This window comes from Urocitellus parryii, chromosome 2 (genome assembly GCF_045843805.1).
Source record: "Urocitellus parryii isolate mUroPar1 chromosome 2, mUroPar1.hap1, whole genome shotgun sequence".
In the NCBI taxonomy this organism is placed as follows: Eukaryota; Metazoa; Chordata; class Mammalia; order Rodentia; family Sciuridae; genus Urocitellus; species Urocitellus parryii.
The window spans coordinates 95,925,037-95,946,291 of NC_135532.1; the positions used below are offsets into that span (position 1 = coordinate 95,925,037).

The 21,255-nt window shown below is 34.6% G+C and overlaps 1 protein-coding gene across 1 annotated transcript in view; it reads left to right on the forward strand.

Moving 5' to 3' along the window:
- Nucleotides 1-21,255, forward strand: part of Nek11 (NIMA related kinase 11) — a 347,795-nt gene that overhangs the window by 124,826 nt on the left and 201,714 nt on the right. Inside the window, exons 7-12 of the mRNA XM_026383853.2 lie at nt 9,291-9,440; nt 9,538-9,616; nt 11,858-11,943; nt 14,407-14,526; nt 17,327-17,420; nt 20,112-20,219. Of these exons, the coding sequence (XP_026239638.2) occupies nt 9,291-9,440; nt 9,538-9,616; nt 11,858-11,943; nt 14,407-14,526; nt 17,327-17,420; nt 20,112-20,219 (637 nt within the window). The remainder of the gene's footprint in view (nt 1-9,290; nt 9,441-9,537; nt 9,617-11,857; nt 11,944-14,406; nt 14,527-17,326; nt 17,421-20,111; nt 20,220-21,255) is intronic.

Consider the following 21,255-nt stretch of genomic DNA (forward strand, 5'->3'; position numbering starts at 1 on the left):
TCAACACTTTCATATTGTCAAAGTTAAGAACTGGGAGTCAAATAAGAGAAAATCCTTCAAAGGAAGTTAGGAATTTGAGATGATATAATAGTTCCCATATATAAATGTCAAGTTGAGAAAGTATGTGAAAATAAAAGCATAGAGACATATAAATATAGTTACCAGAATTTTAAAAATTATATATAATAGAATTTTAAATGTATAACCAAATAATAAAAAATCCTTTCACCCCAAGTGTCAAGGGGGTTTCTGTAACCAAATTGTCTCATATTTCATTCATTAGTACCCATTCCAGCAGGTGCACTGGGACATAGCAGGTCTTTTTCTGCAGATTACTGACTGATGAACAAAGACTTATCCATGTGCTCAAGCATAAGCAAATATCATAGATCAAAGTGAACGCATAAATGAAAAGCAGCATGATGCAGTGTAGCTGAGAGAATTTCCAAAAAAGACAGTAGCCATATCAAAGTTATTTGGTTACGGAATCAACCTCTAGATCTAACTGTTCTGTAATCTGTTTAGCCAGGTAATTGCACATCTTTTTATAATCTTAATAAATTCATCAAATGTGTCTCAGGTAGAGTTATATCCCTATAAATCCGGGAGTTGACCCTCATGATCAAGTCACTGTTAAGAGATATCTAATTTCCCTTTCCTTCCAAGCAGTGAAAAAACAATAGGCAAACTTGTCTGCCTTTCTTTCATTTTCCATGGAGAGTCTCATTGTGTGTGCCCTGTTTGCCATGATCTGATGCCTTGTACTGTTTACTGTTGAAGGGCCTAGTGATCATTAAAGGTGAATTTTGATTCCAAATGTTGATCTGGAAAGTCAGCCTGTGCTTGAAAGGCTCTGTCAAGGCTAGCCTATGATTTCCAACTAAAGAGACCTTAAAGATCCAAATTGCTCTGATTGAAGCAGCCCTGAGAGGCAGGATGACATGAGTGTATGTTTCCACAGTCTGCAGCTTGGGTTGCTATCCTGGCCTCCACCTGACTCCACCACCTACTCAATATGTGACACTCAGTTTGCCCAATCTTCTGATTTTCTCATCTGAAAAAAGAGTTCCTGCCACCTTGGGGTTGTTGTGAGGATCATTCAGTGAGTTAAAATGTGTAAGGAATGTAGAACAGAGCATAAATCATAATAAACACAATTAAAATTTTAGATATTATTTTTACTACTTCTTATTGTTGCTGTTTGTATTGTTGGTGGAGACAATCTTAACAGATCACTTCCAAGACAGCTTAAAATGTCTCTGTTCAGGGATGATTGCTCCCATCAACCCTTCAGATCTGTCAGCCAGGAGAGGTTGTATGGTTTTGTTCTGCTTCTAATCCAAGTCCTGAAGTAAACTCTGAGCCTGTGGGGACTGAGCATAGATCCTCAGATAAAATGAGAGTTTGGAATTAGAAAATCTTTATACTCCCTTAGCTGTACTATTCTATGAGTAGGAAAAGAAATTCTTGAGGTTTGAATTAGACTTTTTAGTGCACTTCATAACACAAATATTATCTTACACATTCTGAACACAAATAGAAATATTTGATTCAACCTGATTATTATCATTTATTAGTAATAAATAGCCTCTTTTCTCCAAGAAAACTTTTGTTTATAGTTAACAAATACTAATGATATTGTCTGTTTTTATTTTAGTCATTCTGAGGAGTCTGTCTAGTTACTACACTATGGTTTTTAGTTTTTATTTGTCTGATGGCTAAAGAGTTGAGCATTTTCTCATGATTTTTAACCACTTAGTACCTGTTCAAGTCTTTTGCCCATTTTTCTATTGGATTCTTTTGTTTTTCTTATTGATTTGTAGTTTCAATTAATTAATTAATTAATTTGCATATACTGGTTACCAGTCTTTGGTGAATATTTGAATCACAAATATCTTCTCCCTCTTGTTATTCCATTTTATTCTTCTAATGGTACCTTTTCATGAATAGAAGTTCATAATTTTTTAAACTTCTTTATTTTATACCTTTATTTTATGTATTTATGTGGTGCTGAGGATTGAACCCAGGGCTTGCACATGCTAGGTGAACACTCTACTGCTGAGTCACAACCCCAGCCCTGGAAGTTCATACTTTTTATGAAGTTCATTTTATAAGCCCATAACTTTATTGTTAATTTGTTTCTCAAGAAATCAGGAAGATATTCTCATTTCTTCATTTAAAAGCTTTATGATTCTATCTTTCCCTGTTAATCTATAATTGATTTTTTTTAGAAAAAGGAAAAATAAGTTTTATTGCTTTGCTAGCAAAGGAAAAACACAGAGGACTTATGTCCTCGAATCTGTGATTCTCCCTATCAGAGGAAACAGAGAATTTAAAAAGAGATGTTATAACCTGGAATGTTATAATTGATGTGTGTGTGTGTGTGTGTGTGTGTGTGTGTGTGTGTGTGTGTGTGTTGAGAGAGAGAGAGAGAGAAGAGAGATAGATATGGGGGGAGGGGAAGGGGAGACATATATCCAAATAAATTATTTTCTGTACTGATATTCAATTGACCCAGCATAATTTTTTTTTAAAAAAAACCATGCTTACATAATCATGCACTAGAGTTCATCTTTGCATTACTCAAGTGATTGAATTTGTGCAGTTCTGTGTCTTTGAGAACGGTTCTACTTTGTTCCATTGGTCTGTTTTTTTTTTGTCTTCTTTTCCAATATCACACTCTCATAAGTACTATAACTTTGTAATAAAACTTGATATTTGATAGCAATCCATATGAATTCAGAATCAACTTGTAAATTTCTTCAAAAAAGTCCATTAGGATTTTAATTGTTATTGTATTAGCTCTATAAATCATCAGTATTGAATCTTCTAATCTGTGAACATGGGGTTAGTATCCATGAAGACCTGGGTGGACTGCCTATCCAAGGGAAGGGCAGGGAGATAGAGAGTTGGGTGCAGATTACCAGGCAAGAAAAACTATGCAGGTTATCTCTGCCTTTCATTGTTTTTGATCTCTCCCTCTTTTTTTTTTTCAGTCTTAAATAATTTCTTGGCACTGCATTGTGGTTTACATTGTAATGTAAGATCTGACACATCTTTTGCTAAATTATTTGTAGGTATTTGACATTTTGTGATATTACTGTAAATGACATTTAAAATTTCATTTTAAAAATGTGTGTCTCTACTGCTGAGTCACAACCCCAGCCTGTATCTAGTAAACTCACTAAATTCACCTGTTAATTCTAACAATTTATCAAAATTTTTTATATATGCAGTCATGTTGATACAATTAGTGACAATTTAACATCTTTCCCAATCTTCATGGTTATTATTAAATTTTCTGGACTGATTGTACTGTGTAGCACCTTTACTACCTGTTGAATAGATGTGGTACAGGCATCCTTATCTTGATTCCTTTGTCAGAAAAAAATAATAAATTTTCATATTTAACCAGTAAGCTTAATGTTACTACATATTTAGCTTCAAAAATCAGATTAAGGATGTTACCACCCATATCTAGTGTGCTGACTTTGCTTCTTTATAAAAATGTAAATAGATTTTAATATTGTGAAATCCACATCTATCAAGATGATATTATGATAGTGCTCTTTTATCCTGAGGTTTGTTTCATTAATTGATTTTCAAATGTTATGTCATCTCTGTATTCCTGAAATAAAAATCTACTTTATCATAATGTAGTATTGTTTTAATATATCATCATATTCCATTTCTAATATGTATATACATATTATGCATTTAGAGTTTTAGCATTTGCATTCATGAAAAACGTTCACTTATGATTTTCCTTTTCAGTAAAATATTTATTATATGTTTTTCTGGCTTTAGAAAATGAAGAGGTTGAAAAAGATTGGTGTTATTTATTAATTAAATGTTTGAAAGAATTTGCTAGGAAAGTCATCTGGTCCCATAGTTTTCCTGTGGAAAGCTTTTCAATTTTATTATTATAATTATTAATGCATACTCGTTGTATAATTGATGGATTTCACTGTGCCATTTCCATGCATGCACATATATATTGTGTGGTCATCATAGCCACCCTCCCTCATCATAGCCACCCTCCCTTTCCTCTTCCTCTTCCCTTCCTTCTTCCTTCCTCTTCTCTGTTAGTCCCTCTTCTACTTCCAGGTCATCCTTTTTTGTTGTTTTTGAGTTTTCACATATGAGAAAAGAACATTCAATACTTGTCTTTCTGTGTCTGATTTATCATGATGTCTCCAGTTCCATTCATTTTCCTTTGAGTGACATGATTTTGTTATTCTATTTTTGGATGAATAATGTTTTCTTTATCCATTCATTTGTTTGGATAAATATCTAGGAGTAGATTATATCTAGATCATATGGTAGTTCTAATTTTAGTGTTTTGAGGAACCCTTATATCATTTTACATGGTGGGTATATTAATTTACATTCTCACCAACAGTGTATAAAAGTTCCTTTTTCTCCATGTTCTTGCTATAATTTTTTATAATAACCATTCTGACAGAGGTGAGATGGATGGCTAAAGATATTGAGCAATATAAAAAGGAAGAAAAAAGGAAATCATGAAAAAATGGAAAAAGAAAAACTTAGAGATTAAAATGAAAAGAGAAAAGGGGGAAACAGGAAAAAGGTTTTTAAAAAAGGTGGATAAAGAAAAGAAACTATATATACAAACAAAAGAACAGTAACAAAAATATTAATAAAATTTTCCTCTCTTGAGGTGCTCAATTGTGCATGTGAGAGTGGATGATAATAACCTATGCTGATCAGAGCTTCTGAGTGCCCTTTGGAGAGAGCAAAAGGTTTTTTCACTTCTTTCCCTTGTGGTGTTTGCCATATGACCAGCAGGAATGGTTTGTGGTTGAATTCAGTTGGAAGACCTCTTATCTTCCCTGCACACCAAATTAAGCAAGAGTGGAACTCAGAACTGCCCAGGAAAATATTTACTTCTGATTTATTTGGACTGTGCATTTGGAGACTGGGGCAGACATTGAAGTTGCAGAGTGTCAGGGACCCCAGCACCTTTTGTGTTGCACACTCCAAATACAGGGAGAGGCTGTGGAGTCTCAGCCATTTGTACTGGGGGAAGGAGAAAGTGGGCCCTGTCCAATCCACTACCTTTGACTCTAGTATTCCAAGATAGTTCCTGAAGGAAATTGCAGGTGTGTGCCCGTACCCGCCTCTCCCCACAATTCCTGCAGCTTGTTTTCTAAACTGCCAGTTTTAAAGTGGAGCCATCTTTAGTTCCCTGGGTGTGTCAATCCTGGTTCCCACCACATGAAAGTCTTACTGAATTATTACTGAATTTTTATTCAGTTTGTGGCCAAACTGATTCTTAAGACATTTGCTTCCTGAATCTGCCCAGCAATATTTCTGGAGACCAAGAGTCAGAAAAATACAGGGGCCTTTGACTTTAGAGGAGTAAACTGAGATAAGACTAATCAAGATGGCTTCGTGGTATAGCACCTTGAGAATACATGGAAAGTGTAGAGAACTTATTCATAACCAGTATTGATATGAAGATCCAAGTCTATTTTCTGTTTAGGCTACATTTTCCTTCAAGGTGTCAAATCCTTCATTAGTGGTGCTCATGGGGACTCCTCCATCTTCTACTGCACTGCTGCTGCCATATTGCTCATGCTGGGCACTCCATTTTATTACTCTCTGTTCCACTATCCAAATCTCTGCATGTCCATTATTGAACTTCAGTATTCTCTCACTATCACCTTCCTAGATATCCAGTTGCTCTCCAGTTCTTTTAATTGTATCTCATAGAAAATTGGGTAAGAGCTAGGTGCTCTAATTTGCCACCTTCCTGTCTCCTGTCAATCTAATTTCATTATTTTAAATAATAGCTTTTCTATGTTTAATAGGTAAAGGACTGTTCATAATTTCTATTTCTTCTTGTGTTAGTTTGGTAAATTGTATTTTTCAAACACTGTTCATTTAATCCAAATTGTCAAATTTATTGGCAGAAAACATGTTTATAATGCTGTCCTACTACTTTCTAGTATATGTGGAGTCTACAGTGTTACATTCCCTTTTCCATTATTGTTATTATTGATCTGTTTCTTTCTTCTTGTTTTATGAATCAGTCTTGCTAGAGGTCTAGTAAATTTCCTTGTCTTTACTGATTCTGTTTTTATTATGCTCATTTTTATTTCATTCATTTCTTCTCTTCTTAAAAATTTAAATTCTTTGCTGTGATTTGCTAGTCTGTTACTAGATTATCAAGTTTACTTAGATCATAGAATTTAAGCCTTTTTCTCTGCTAATATATGCATTAAATACTTTCAGCTTTGTTGTAAGTACTTTCCTTTGCTGCATTCAATGACTGTTGATATTTTATAACTTCATTAGCATTCAGTTAAGAATATTTTCTGATTTCTTTTGTGATTCTTAACAAGGATTATTTAAATGTATATTCCCTAATTTATAAGTTGGAGATTTTATAGTCCCCCCATCCCCACGTTCTATTTTTCCATTATGCATGTCTAGCTTAATTTTACTGTAGATTTTGATCCTTGAAATCTGTTGAGGCTTGTTTTATGACCCCATATGTATTCAGTTTTGGTAAAATGTTTAATGTGTCCCTGAATTTAAGTTTCGTTACTGTAGGGTGCATTTATGCCATTTTGTCAATTTTGATAATTGTGTTGTATAGATTTTTTTCTATGCTTACTGATTTTTATGTCTGCTTGTTCCATCAGCTTATTGAAAATATGTGTGATTATGAATCACAATGATTAATAATTTATTTTTCCTTTTAATTCTATGAGTTGTTGCTACACAATAAAAACACAGAATGTTAATGGTTATATACAAATTAAAATTGTTATATGTTCCTAATGGTATGATTTTTTTTATCAGTCCATTTCTTAATCTTAGTAGTGGTTCTTGCCTTAATTTCTACTTTGTGCAGTATAGCTAAACTAATAATATTTTTTACACGATGTATCTTTTTCTATCAACTTTCTGTGTTCTTGTATTCCAGGTTTATTTTGTGAACAGTGTCTACTTTTTTTAAATACAGTCTGATAAGCTTAGTCTTTTCGAATGGAAAAGATTTTATATTAATGTAGTTATACTTTTATTTTTATTTTCATTTTATTATTGTTTTATATATGTCCCACTTGTTTTTGTGTTCATTTTTCTTTCCTTTTCTTCCTTTCTTTTGGCTTAAATTTTTTGAAATTTGATTTTTTTCATCTAGTAACTTATAATAGTCTGTTATATAAACATATAAATAAATGTATATATAACAAACAAAAATATTGTATTCTTTTAATTATAACCCTAAGAAATATTACTTGCATCCTGGACTTTTGTTGTTCAGTTAAAAAATTATTATTTTAACCAGTTTTTCAGTAATTCAAGAACCTTAAAATACTTTAATTTTCTTGTTTATACTCTTGTCCTTTGCATTATTTTTGTTATAAATTTTTATTCTGTATAATTTTTAAATCTCACTAGCTATAGTTAATATTATTTTGTAGATTTAATACTCATTTATGCATATTCACAGAATTAGTCTTTTGGGTCTTCTTTATTTCCTCTTGCATTACTGGTTTCTGTCTGGGATAATTTTTCTTTAACATAAGTATTCCCTCTAAGGACTTTTTAATACTTTCCTGCTGGCAGTGAACTATCTATTTTCACTTGTCTAAAAATGTCATTCTTTCATCTTTATTTGAAGGAAAAATTTTTTTTGGCTATAAAAAAATCTAAGTGTATTCTAACATGTCACATACAATTTAATAGTATTATGGATGAATGCAATATTTATTGAGCTTCAAATAATTTACTTTTATGTTTACATTGATCTTGGTGCTCTAAGTCAATGTTTTGTGTTTCTCCTAGCATTCCCCTTCTTTCTAGTTAAAATAATACAGAATTTGGGAAGAAAAAATGCCTTATTTTGAGAGTCAAGTTTTAAATTTACCACCTGTATGAACTTGGTCAAGTCATTTAACTTTTCTGAGGCAATTTCCTTATCTATAAAATAAGAAAAATTGTATATCAGCTCTATTTCACTGGGCAGTTTTGAATTTCCATTCAGAAGTAAATGAAAGTGCTTTGTAAAGTGCACCAGTTAGTGAAAAAAATAGTGTTATTATTTTTATTTTGGGGGACAAAAACATTATCAATGTATGTATCCAGAATTCTCTTATACATGTACATATTTTATGAGCAAACACAAATTATTGTAGTCATGTATATATTTGTATATTTTAGATACAGTATTTAAAATTCCATAAAATGCAACTTTATATAAGGTTAATCATACATTTATTTCTAATCTTTCAATAAAATAACAGGAAAAGAGAAACCCAGCCAGTTACATAATTCCTAATGCATATAAGATAAAAATAACCTATTATTTAGGAGAAGTACACTATTTCTTTTTTTTTTTTTTTTTTTTTGTACGAGGGTTGAGCCCAAGGGCACTTAACCACTGAGCCACATTCCCAGTCCTTTTTTATATTTTATTTAGAGACAGGGTTTCACTGAGTTGCTTAGGGCCTCGATAAGTTGCTGGGGCTAACTTTGAATTACAGCTTTGCACCACCACACCCAGCTCAGTTATCTCTTTATACTAAATTCAGGAATGAATTAACTAACCCCTTAGTTTTCTTCATGATGGAGAGCTATTGAAAAGATTTTTCTGCTGGTTTAGAGGATGCTGATTGGTATGGCTAATCCAAATCAGTGTTGGATTGATCTAGAATTTTAATATTGTCTCATACTCCCCAAGGGAGAATTATACATTTTAATGTGAGCTGCAAGAAACTACTCTCCTACCATACTTGAAAATGGATTATGTTCAGGAAACTAATAAGGAATGCTAGTTTCCTTATCAAAATGCATGGATACACAGGAAATGGAAGGTTAGGCTTATAAATTAAAATTTTATTTTGCATGCATAGAATTAACAAGACTGCCTTAGGAAGATAATATTTAGCTTTATTTTATTTTTCCTGCACAGAATCTAATTCAAAAATTTTTTAATACTCAACCAAATTTGTGCAGGCACTTGCTAACTGTCAGTGTGTTTATTCTCCTTTTGAAAAAGCACTCATTCAGACTTACTGTTGTCCTTTATTTTTGTGCTTTTTAAAAATTTATTTTTCTTTCTTTCTTTTTTTTGGTAGTGGGGGAACTTTATTTAGATAGAAAAATAATACTTTGAAATTGCAATTTTTAAACAAACAACGGAAATGTATGTTAGTACTTCACAGCCAGTGCCCCAATACCTCTGAAGTTATATGATGATGAGCACATTTTAAAATAGGGCAGAAATTCCTTATTTAAATTCTTTTTATCTTCAGGTCACTGGCATGTATTTTATATGAGATGTGTTGTATGGATCATGCATTCACTGGCTCCAATTTTTTGTCCATTGTTTTAAAAATTGTTGAGGGCGATACACCCTCCCTCCCTGAGAGATATCCAAGAGAACTAAACACCATCATGGAAAGGTATGGAAAGAAATCTATTGTCAAAAAATATTATTTTGTTTAAATTAACTTATTCTTTAGCTTACTTGAAAAATAATTTTCTTTTTGAACATTACAGCATGTTGAACAAGAATCCTTCATTGAGACCATCTGCTCTAGAAATTTTAAAAAACCCTTACATTGCTGAACAGCTACAGGTATTTAAAATGAAAGGGATACTGGGAAACAGGTATTAGCATTTATATACACATTCTGTGACTTGAAAATATACTGTGGAAATAAGATGCATTAAGAAACAAAGGAGGAACAAGATTAAAAAGAAGGTAGTCAGGACAATCTGTTTGCAACTGTACATCAACACTAGTTCCCAGATGTGCCCAGAAATGGGATGTTGGGGCTTTCAATTTATGCCTAATCTCAACATCTACTCTATGGCTCTTATACTGACAGTTGTTACCTCAACACATTGGAATTATATCCCTACTAGGGCAAGAATGCACCAATAATGATGTTAGTCTGGGATTTTCTTTGAGCATTTATTATTCCACTCCTTTATTATATGTAACTCACTCACACTTTTTATTTATTGAGCTCATTTTGTTTTCCTGTGGTTTAGAAAATTTGATATAGTAGATCTGCCTATGGTAGTAAGAAAGAAGCAAATGGTTTCTTCCCTGAGGGCTTTTTTTTCTTTTTTTTTTAGCTTCTCTGGCTTTTGCAATACTAACCCCTAAGGCAGGTTTCTTCAGATTTCATGAAAAGATTTAATAGGAACCACAAGAGTTGTCCACCTTCCAAAATGTGCATATCTTTTCAGTCAGTGGACCAAGTTCTAAATCCAGAGGAAACAAAGGTGGTGATGATGTATACGCATTCTTGAGTGCCAGACACTGTGCTGACACTGGCGGCGGGGGGGGGGGGGGGGGGGGGGGGGGGGGGGGGGGGGGCTAAAATGAAAGGAATGGGTATTGTTCCTGATCTTTTGAAGCATGAATGCTAGTAAGAGAACCCAGTGACCAAGGAAAAATAGACAAATAAATGATCACAAGCATTAGGAAGAAAGTGAACAGGATTCTACAAAAAGTAACAGGTGGGGAGGGGCTTTGGTAGTCAAAGAAGGGGTAGGTACCATTTCAACACCAGTGAGCACAGGAGAAGGAGCCGGAATGTAAGGAACAATTTGAATCATAGGGAACAGCTAGTACCAAAGCCAGCCCTAAATTAAATTGTGCTCATGGAAGGTGGACATAGAGGAGAAGGTTCTTACACAAACACATACTCCCAGAGGAAACTAAGGAAAACATGGAGAGGAAGTCTTAAGGACCTGGGCACCTCCAGTTCTCCCTATGTGCCAAGCATATTGGGCTCTGGGTAGTCCTCTATCAAAGGGAAATTAGTGCCAGCTAAAAGGGCCATCAATGTACAAAGAAACAAAAAGGATCTCAGGGAATCTGCCAAGACTAGGGTCAGGCAAGTGAGATACCTACCCAGGAGCAAACTTAAAGGGGACACCAAAAACTCAATCAAGATAAATCATATATGTTTATGCAATAATCTAAAATCCAAAATAATACCAATCATCACTGGTGAAGAATATTTAAAGTTTAAACAACAGATTCAACAGAACCAGGATTAGGGTAAAGCAAGGAAGTAGAGTTGGGCAAGTTCAGTATTGGATCATGTCTTTATTTAAATATTTGATATTGTATTCTTCATAGCTTTTTGGACTTATTTTTTTTCTTTTTTAAATTTATTTCTTACATATATGACAATAGTGGGGTGTATTACATTCATAATTATCCATTCACAACACAATTTTTTGTAATTCTGTATATAAAGTATGTTCATACCAAATTATGCCATTATACATGAGCTCTCTTATTTTTTTGCATAAAATTCTTAATATACCTTTATACCACCATTTATCATTTCTCTGTTTGTATATAAAGACTTAATTTTGATTTTAAAAATAATATTGTATTTAATTATTATTTCTCTTGGTCACAGAGTTTTTTGGTACCCACTTAGATTTTGTACCTAAAGTGAGTGCCTCATTTGTTAAACCCTAGTTTTAGCCTGAGAATGTAGATTTGTCCATTCCAGGCTGGGATTTGGAGAAAGTGAGTATTCTTGGAGCTGAGAGCAGGCCTGCTTATAGTGGGTAACAAGGAGTAAGAGAGCAAGTAGTACAAGGTAAAGTTGGAGAGGTAGGCAGGAGCCTGACCCTGTAGGTCTTCTCACATAAGCTACCATGTAATTTTATATAACCTTTATATAGAGAAAAATAGTTACTATGAACTTAGTTTTCAAGCTCCCTGCCAGAGTCAATAATACCCCAAATCAGAAAAGGTCCCTAGTAGTTTTATGTCCTTTCATTCATCTCATTACTGAAGAGGAATCTAATTTAGGTTTACCAGGATTATTATTAATTTTTTTAGCACCTGATGTGTAGATATTCTGAAATAACTCTGGAAGACAAGAATTTGGATTGTCAGAAGGAGGCTGCCCGGATAATTAATGCCATGTAAGTAATTGCTTTGTTTTTCAAAAGCCCATCCAGCATAAACGTTAAATGCAGTTGTCTTTAAAAATCTATTAGAACTAAGCTGACTACATGGAGCATTCTAGAATTCACTTAATCTTTCCAGGAAATTAAGGAGCTTCAGTAATGTAGCATTCCAAAGCTTTTTGCCCCAGGTGGTAGCAAATTGAAATCATAAAAGTTTAAACCACTGCACAGCTTACAGATCTGCAGGGTAGCTCCACAGCTGCCTTGTAAGTGTATAGAGAAATTAATCTCTCAAGCATTTAGTAACATTTATGCTAATGAGCCTTCCATCATAAGCATGAGTAGCTTTCACCCATTGTTTGTTTAATGTGAACTGGCAGAAGAATATGGGATTCTGGGACAATTGAAAATAAGCCAGATTTACTTCCTTAAAGTATGTATCTTCTTATATAAGAACTAGAAAAGTGTGTTTTCAGAGAATTATAATTATTTTCTGCCCTAACTTCTCTTTTTCCTCATTCAAATTTTTTGTACTATAACTTGCAGGAGTCTAGAATGCTATATTACTTCAGAATCACCATGTGTAACTGTGCATGCAGTGCACTGCACAACTCCTGGGACCACGGCTTTTAAAGACTAAATCTATAATTTTGCCAAACAAACTATATTTAATATTATAAAGACACACAGAGCAGAGCAGTCCCTCTTCAGCAGTGTACATGACAGTGAAGTGAGAACAGGAGACCTGGGGCTGGGGTTGTGGCTCAGTGGTAGAGTGCTTACCTAGCACATGGGAGGCCCTGGGTTCCATCCGTAGCACCATATAAAAATAAATAAATAAAATAAAGGTTAAAAAAAAGAGAATAGGGGCCCTAAATAGGTTGATCTACAAGGCCAGATAGCCAGCAATATTTCTCTCACACCTAGTCCTGTGGGTTTCCTAACTGCAGCATTGTGGTCTCCATCCTCACATGCAAACTAGGGGAAACTTATCCACCAAGGCATCCAGTCTTTGTGTGATGCATGATCTCCAGGTGAAGTACATTGTGCCTTAGGGGGCAAATTTTTAAGCATGCTTCTAATAACCTTGTTTTGTTGAATTTCTAGTTATTCTTTCAAGAAAGGTTGGAATTTCAAATTTCATTTTATTAACTGGAAATGTGAAAGTACTAGATATCTTATTTTTAAAATATTGAGCTAATTTTAGTTATTATTTTGCACTGCAGTTGTGAAACACTTTGCCTTACACTGTTTAGAATTAACAGTGTGCTAGAATCTAATTATTTGGAGGGCATTTCATGTTGTGAAATATTGATTTCAATTAGTCACTCTTATTTTCAAGATCTAAGACTATATTTTAAGGAGATCTGTTTGGGTTTAGAAAAATATATATATATATATATATATATATATATATATATATATATATATATATATACACACACACACACACACACACACACACACACACGCCTGAATTTGAACTTTGCTTGGTGACTCTGTTTGGATGATATTACAGAGGAATAAGAATTGCTACAAAACTCATTACAATTCTCTTAGTGGTTCTTAAGGAAGGAGTGGATTATAAAAGGTGTTCTTTGATGTTGATCCCTAACCAAGTCAGGAACAGAAGCAATTATCATTGGGAAAGTGGTTGTAGGCCTTTCAATAGTAGATTAATGTGAACACATTCCTTTTATTGAAGAAAAAGATTCTTAAGTAATAATATTATCCAACTTTTGGGGGATTAATGACCATATCCTCAGCTCAGTATCCAATATAATCCATTTACATGAACTCATTTAAAGGCAGGAAGACCCTATGAAGTAGGTAGTACTTTTTTTATATCATGGGTTAAGTAACTTTCCCAAGGGTACATAAAATGTAAGCTGGGAGGTTATGATATGAACCCAGGTTTAGTTGTTAACCTGTGTGATTAAGCACTCGTATAAGTCATACTCAGCAAAATACACCTATTGTGATACCATCATAAATACTTGCGCATACATTATCCCATGATACTTACTGTAGCCCATTCTTTACAGATGAGAACATTGAGGTTCAATTTCTCATTCAAGTCTATTGAGCTAATGAGTGGTAGAGGTGGGATTCGAATCCTGCTTAACTCCAAAGATTGTATACCTATCCACATGGCTGAATTACTCTGACAGTCTTTTTGCTCCCTAATGACCACAATCTTAATTTTAGGTCTTACCATTGTGAAAACTAGTTATATGCAATGAAATGAGCAGAAATGTGGAAAGTACATAATTTTCTTTTAAACAAAAATCTAATTTGAAAAATATTGTCAATTAACTACAGTCCTGGTTGGCTCATTACCTATCCAAAGTTTATTAGTTTTTGCCTGGCCTGTCTTGAGATGCTTTTGCTTTCTCAGTAGTGTAATGATACTTCTGTAAAAGATTTGTTTAATTTTTCTAAGCATGTTAGCATGTGGGGAATCTTTATGATTTATAGGCAAAAAAAAATACACCTCCAGACTCTTCGGGAACTATCTGAAGTGCAGAAAATGACACCTAGAGAAAGGATGCGGCTGAGGAAGCTCCAGGCAGCTGATGAAAAAGCCAGGAAGCTAAAGTAAGCTGCCTTTCCTTTGGTACTCTATGCCTCCTGTGCTGCTCCCAGGGGCTGTGAAGGAATTCACTGAAGAGAAGACAAAAAAAAATATCAAGAAACCAAAATGCATATGGTTATATATTTGTTTATTCATTTACTCATTCAATCAAAAGATGATTGAGTCTTAGGTACAATTTATATTAGGCTTTCAGTGTTGAGTATAGAGAAAGATTGAAAATCAGGGAGTGTATTAGTGATGAAAATAGGGTCAGTCTCTTGAGTGAAACCTCATTGGTACTGACATCTTCTATACATACCCAAGCAACAGACCGAAAAGAAGCCTTTATTATTTTAATCTCATTCCCTAGGTGCTTGCTGTGTTTCTTCTACCAGGAGACCTAGCTGATCTACAGGGAGAAGAGGTTTTGCTGGCAGAAAAGTTTTAGCTTGGAAGGCAGTAAAATGCAGTCATTTCTGGTCTGTTAAAAGAAGTGTTTAGAAGTATATTTTTATGAAAAGTATCATTTCAAGCATCGGGAAGGGCGTGGAAAACTTGTAAAGTTATTATAGAAAGAAGTATGGAGTTTCCCTAAAAATTTGAACATAGAACTTCTGTATGATCTCACAAACCTGCTTCTGAGTTTATATTCAAAGGAAATGAAATCAAATATTGAAGAGATCTGCATTCCCATGCTCACTGCAACAACATTCACAGTAGCCCAAAGATGGAATCAAAGAGAAATGTGGACTGTACATACAGCAGGATTCTCTTTAGCTTTTAAAAAGAAGGAAACCACATCAACTGCACCAACATGGATGAATCTGGAGGACATTAGGCTAAGTGAAGTAAGCCATCCATAGAAAGACAAATATTCATGATCTCACATATATATGAAATCTGAAAATATGGAACTAGTGAAGGTGGAAAATGAAATGGTAATTAACAGGGTTAGGGGCATGGATGAGGAGATTTAGACAAAGGTACAAAGTTGCACTTAGCCAGGAAGAATTAGTTCTAGAGAGCTATTGTTCATCGTTATGACTAATTAAGACATTGTAGATTTGAAAATTACTCAGTAATAGACCTTAAATGTTCTCACCACAAAAAAGTATGTGAAGTGATGTATATGTTAATTAACTTGTTCTAATCATTTTAACAATATATACATATATCAAAACATCATGATGTATACTATAAATATAAACTATTTTATCTGTTAATTAAATCTTATTAAAACTGAAAAAAGATGTATGTATGAAGAGTGGAATATCAAAGAGCCCCGGACTCTCAATTTCTCAAATGCTTTTTTTCAGTTGCAAGGTTTTCCAATTCTCTAATTTTTCTTCTTTCTTCCTTTGCTTGCTCTTTGGTAACTTAGAAATCCCAACCAAGGACTAGAGGGATAGATAAGTTCCAAATAGCATATCTGCTTACTTTGTGATCATGTTTACAAAACAAACCTGAAACATGATTTAGAGATATCCTTGTACTCTGAATGAATATTCCACAAATAAGAATCTATCAGACTCTATTTTCCTTAACACATGCTTTCTTTAATATATGTGGAGAAAGATTTGCATCAAAGTGCAGTGATGTGCTGGTAAACATTTAACAACCAGCTCTGGATTTAGAGTTAGCTGACTTGCTTGCTGATTTCTGTGTTGTAAATACTCCCACCATGGCCAATTTCGGCTACCAATGTGATGTTACTGAATGTTAGGAAGATATGTACACAGTGTGTTCTTGGGAGCCAATACTAGTTTATTTTTGTAAATCACTATAGCACCGAGTGTGGGTTTTACTTGGAAAATATATTCACATAAATTCCTTGAGCCATTCCATCAACTCATAACCTCAAATTTGTTTATAATGTTAGTATCTCCATTGTACCATGATTCAGATCGTTGATTGAGGATAAAAGAAAAACTTAAACTCTGATAGAAATGGATTAAAATGGCAGATTTAATAATTTACACGCATATTACAAATTATTCAGATTAAAACTATTTTATAGACCAATGGAAGTCATAAATCTTTCAAATGATGCACTAATATCTTCACATTTAAAAGTGATAGTGTTTACATAAAATTTGATCTTTATTTTATGAATGAATTGTATTGGAATTTTGATCTTTGTTTCTAGAATAAAAGGGAACATGTGTTTTTAGTAAGAAAATGACTCTACTGTCAGAAAGGTTGAAATATATCCATTTTACAGACAAGAAAATTTAACTAGAAGGATGTTCAGTGACTTGTAGAAAATATCTAAGTATAGATTAACACACAAGTTATCATAAGAACTTAAATCTTCTAGTTGCAGATCTATTATAATCAATTCTCCCAGTTGGAAACAAATAAAGAAAGGAAATAAAATTTGTCTACAGAAGAAAATTTTCTTCCACAGTGATGCCTATATATTTTTCATAAATTCTTTGATATGTAGTATCTCTTTTTTCCCTGGCTTGTGTGTTGGTTTACCCTGAAAACATTTTTCATGGTGTTAGTATATGTCGGGCACTGTGGAAACCCCCATCATCATATTCAGGATGCACAGGGAGGAATTGTCTTCTCCTTATGCTGCATTTGAGAATTCCTAAGAATGAATAAGGAATCAGAGTATCCCTGTGTGTGATTTAAAAGAGAATCAAAGTTTAAAAGTGTTATGCACAGCATACTACTTCCTGAGCGAGAGACCAGATGACCTGGCTTCCCACCAGCCTAGTCTGCCCATGATCCCTGAACAGGGATCATACATATTTGTAGGTAAGACATAGTTTTAGAAATTTGAGTTACTTTTGTATGTTCACTTTAAATTTGCAGAAAAATTGTGGAAGACAAGTATGAAGAGAATAACAAGCGGATGCAAGAATTGAGATCTCGGAACTTTCAGCAGCTGAGTACCAATGTGCTTCATGTAAGTATCTCTTAAATTTTACATAAGACTCCTTCTTGCTTCAGATTCTACGTGTTAATATAGGTAGTTGTATAGGAAAAGGGACAGGTTAGAAAACAAAAGCACCATGACCAAGTTTCCAATTCCAGGGAGGATTCTAGAATGTAGGCCATCAATTGGTGAAAACACTAACTCAAAGATCCACAGAGGTGGATCAGGTGATGTATCCATCACATTTATTGAGTGCCTACTATGTATTTTATAAAGGATTGGCACTGAATACAAAATTGATTGGTTAAATAACTAGATCTTAGAACACATATGTGTATTTCTAATTTTTAATTCCACCCATGTTGTAGATGTCTTACCTCTTTAGTTCATTGACCTTTCTTATTTTTATTCTTTCCCTTTTTATTGTCTCACTCCCACTTATATCATGTGTATTGTGTTAATAACTTCATTCAAACTCTGAAGAACCACCATAGCTATCTGATAACGAATAGGGTTGTAGGTTTACATGACATGGATCCCAAATTCATATCCTCTATATTCTAAATCTTTGAATAGCAAATGCCATTTTCACTAATGGTTGAAAATATCTCCACAGGCCTTGGGGTAGGCTCTGATGCTCAAGGTAGTCTTTATGAGGTCATATTTGGTTACTCAACATCAACACTAACTCATAGCTCTCCTGGTAAAAGCAATTTGGGTTGGAGATATTTCTCATTCATTCAATGGAAAATCCTGTATGTGAAAGAGATTCTTACCTTTCACAGGAAGAGTCAACCTCCCCGAGAGGCTGTGGGGAGAATCCTTTGAACCCTGAGGATGCTAATTCTGTAGTAGTGTAGTATCAGAGGCCCCAAACCAAGGGACATTCAAACCTTAGCAGAGCTCACTCTCAGCTAGGTAGGGCCTAGGAACACTTGTTTTCTGCCCTTCTGAGGAGGAGAGCTGCTAGTGAACTACCTTTATCAAATATTTAGGGGTTCTAGATGCTTTAGAGTTCTGAAAATCCAAAATTATACCAAATAGGGGGCAAAACTTCCTCTGAGCTCACAATCTCCCTCTGTTTACTGGACCAATTAGCAGATACTGTGGAAATGCTGGTCATACATGCCAAATCCCACTCTGCTTCTTCACCCATCTGGTACCCCTCTCAAGTAAAGCCAGCTATGGGATCTTTTTTCAGGTCCCAAAGACTTGGGAGATGAGGTTATAGACCCTAGTTAGTGGAGAAATTGTTGGCTGAAAGGACACAGGGTTCAGCAGAAGGGTTAGATTCCTATTTGATGCTACCATGATGTGGAATGATCCAAGCCCTCTAAAAACCTAGCACCTTTCCTCAGACTTTGTGGGCTCTGCAAGGAAAACCTGTGGATGTGGATCTTTTTCCCTGATTCTGAGACTGAGAACTGCACATTTTCATAGATCCAAACAAGGGGGGCTGGCAGGATTATAAGGATTCTGTTCGTTAATGTGCGTAAACTATCTATTCTGGACAGAAACTGCGATGCTTTTTTCTAGAATTCTCAGGGACCCCTGATTCTAAGAGACTTTCCCCATAAGACTGGAAATTGAGAACTATTACTTAGTTGCATTTTGTTTTATGAACTAATGACTTTATTTCTGAAGTTACTATATGGCAAATAAAAGTATATTCTCAAGTATGATCTTTAGTGTTATTATCTAATAAGTTACTTTTTGCTTTCCTTCTTTGACCCCTCAAGATAATCATTTTGTGTTCTTTTTTCTGATATAAATATTATCAGCATTATAACTAGGTTGTATGGTTTCCTGTCCTCCCATCCTCCTATATATCAGGGTGTCTCGAAGACTAAAGATAACTCTGAGACCATATGGCAGGCAGAATCTCAGGAGATTTTGTTATCCATATGTTATCCCACAGAACATGGGAGCTAGGCAAAACATCCAGATATTGGAACAACTGAGAAAAAAGAAGATTTTATAAAAATCATGATTTCCTCAGTGAATTCCCAATTCCATCCTCTGTCTATCAGCAATGAGCAAACGGAAAAGGTAGGGAAGTGCCCAGTGCTGCCCTGGCCAGAGATTTTAGTTCATTCATTGATCTTCCAAGGTTTAATGCTTATCAGCATCTCTAGGCCTGAGCTTTCCAGAAGCATGTGTCCTAGTTTATGTATTGATGGGAGCAGAAAATGCTCCAGTCTGTGAGAGTCTTATATGTGAGAGTCTTAAATCTATTATCCTCACAGATTATGTCCTTTTCCCAGCTGGTTCAGCCCTGCATGGTTGCTCAGCTCTTCCAGGCTCCCTGCTCCCTTTTGTAACAGCCATTTCCCTCTGGCCTATTGTTAGCTTCCCATCTTCTCTCTTCCAAAACTTCACCTCCTCTTCTGGAAAACCTTCTGACCTTTGATCTCCACAATCAACTGGCTCTTGCTCAAATTCCTATGGCTTATAGTAACATTTCTCAGAATTCAAAATGTACCTGGGAGGCCTATGGATCTTGTTAAAATTCAGGTTCTGATTTATTTGTTCTGGGGTTGGGGGTGGCTGGAATAGTGCATTTCTAACAAGCACTCTGCCAATTCCAAGGCTGCTGGCCCAAGACCATACTCTGATTAATTATGGATTGAAAATAGGGCTCCTGAAAGCAGCAGTTCACCTCCAGATGAAGGAAGACCTGGAAAAACCTCCAATGAACAGATCTTCTTATAATCTCTTTAGGAAAAAAATCACTTAATGGGAACAGAAGAAAAGGGGGAGCAAATGGAGAGAAGACTTTCCTGTTCACCCCAGGAGGAGGATGGAGAGAGACAGCCAGGCAAGGAAGAGGCAAGTTTAATCACATCCACAGGCAAAGAGTGAGATGGGTTTAATGATATTCACTGAACAAAGAGGAAGAAAACCAAAGTCAAACATTTTGCAGAGGGACCTGAAGGTTTTTTAAATATCATGCATTGTTGAACTGAGATAGATGAAATAAAATATAAGAAAAAAAATGGATGAATCAGATGCAAGAGGCTAAAGAAAAATGTGATAAAGAAGAAGAGGAAAATGCTCCCTTCTTTGAATGCTTTTATTCCCCTGCCTCTACACATATTTACAACTTAATTTCTTCCTAATCTCATTGGGGACTCTCTTCTCAATTCCTTTTTCCTTTTCTCTTGAATGGCTGAAGCAAGCCCCTTTTTTATTTCAGAAGCAGTCATAGGAGAGAATCAGTTATGGGAGGGAATGAACTCATTGTTACATGTTATAAAAATTCTCTGAAGCATTTGAGAGAGTCACTTGCTTTGTTTTTCAGACCCTAACTGACAACATCTTTTACTTTGGCAGGCAGTTTCTGCTTGGTTGAATTTGGGCTTTGAAATCTTGAAGCACAGTTGAATGTAGGTAGACTGATATTAGGCACCATTTCCTTAAAGAATGGTATCTTAAAAACAACTATGTACCATAATATAAAAGATAAGCCCCATTTATCTTTTTGGTATATATTTGCGCTGGTGCCCAGGTTGGGTTTCTGTGAAAAGTGCATGTCAGAGCAGGTCTCCATCATGCTTGGAATAGTAATGGGGATCAAAGATGAGATCAAGTCCTTCTATACTAAAAGAACAATTTTAACAACTCTATTTGTTCTCTTAAAAGAGGACCTTAGCAAATCAAAATCACTTGAGAGTCCAAGTACTTATTTTCAAATAAGTGCTAAAGCACATGTAAAATCACATTTCATGCAATTTCTACTCTTTGTTCTTGAATTTCTCTGTGTACCATCAGTGATCCTTTGAAATTTGGAATTCAGTTGTACTTCCTGAAATAATTAAGTATATAGTATAGAAAATAGACTTTTAAAAACTATTTTATGACCATA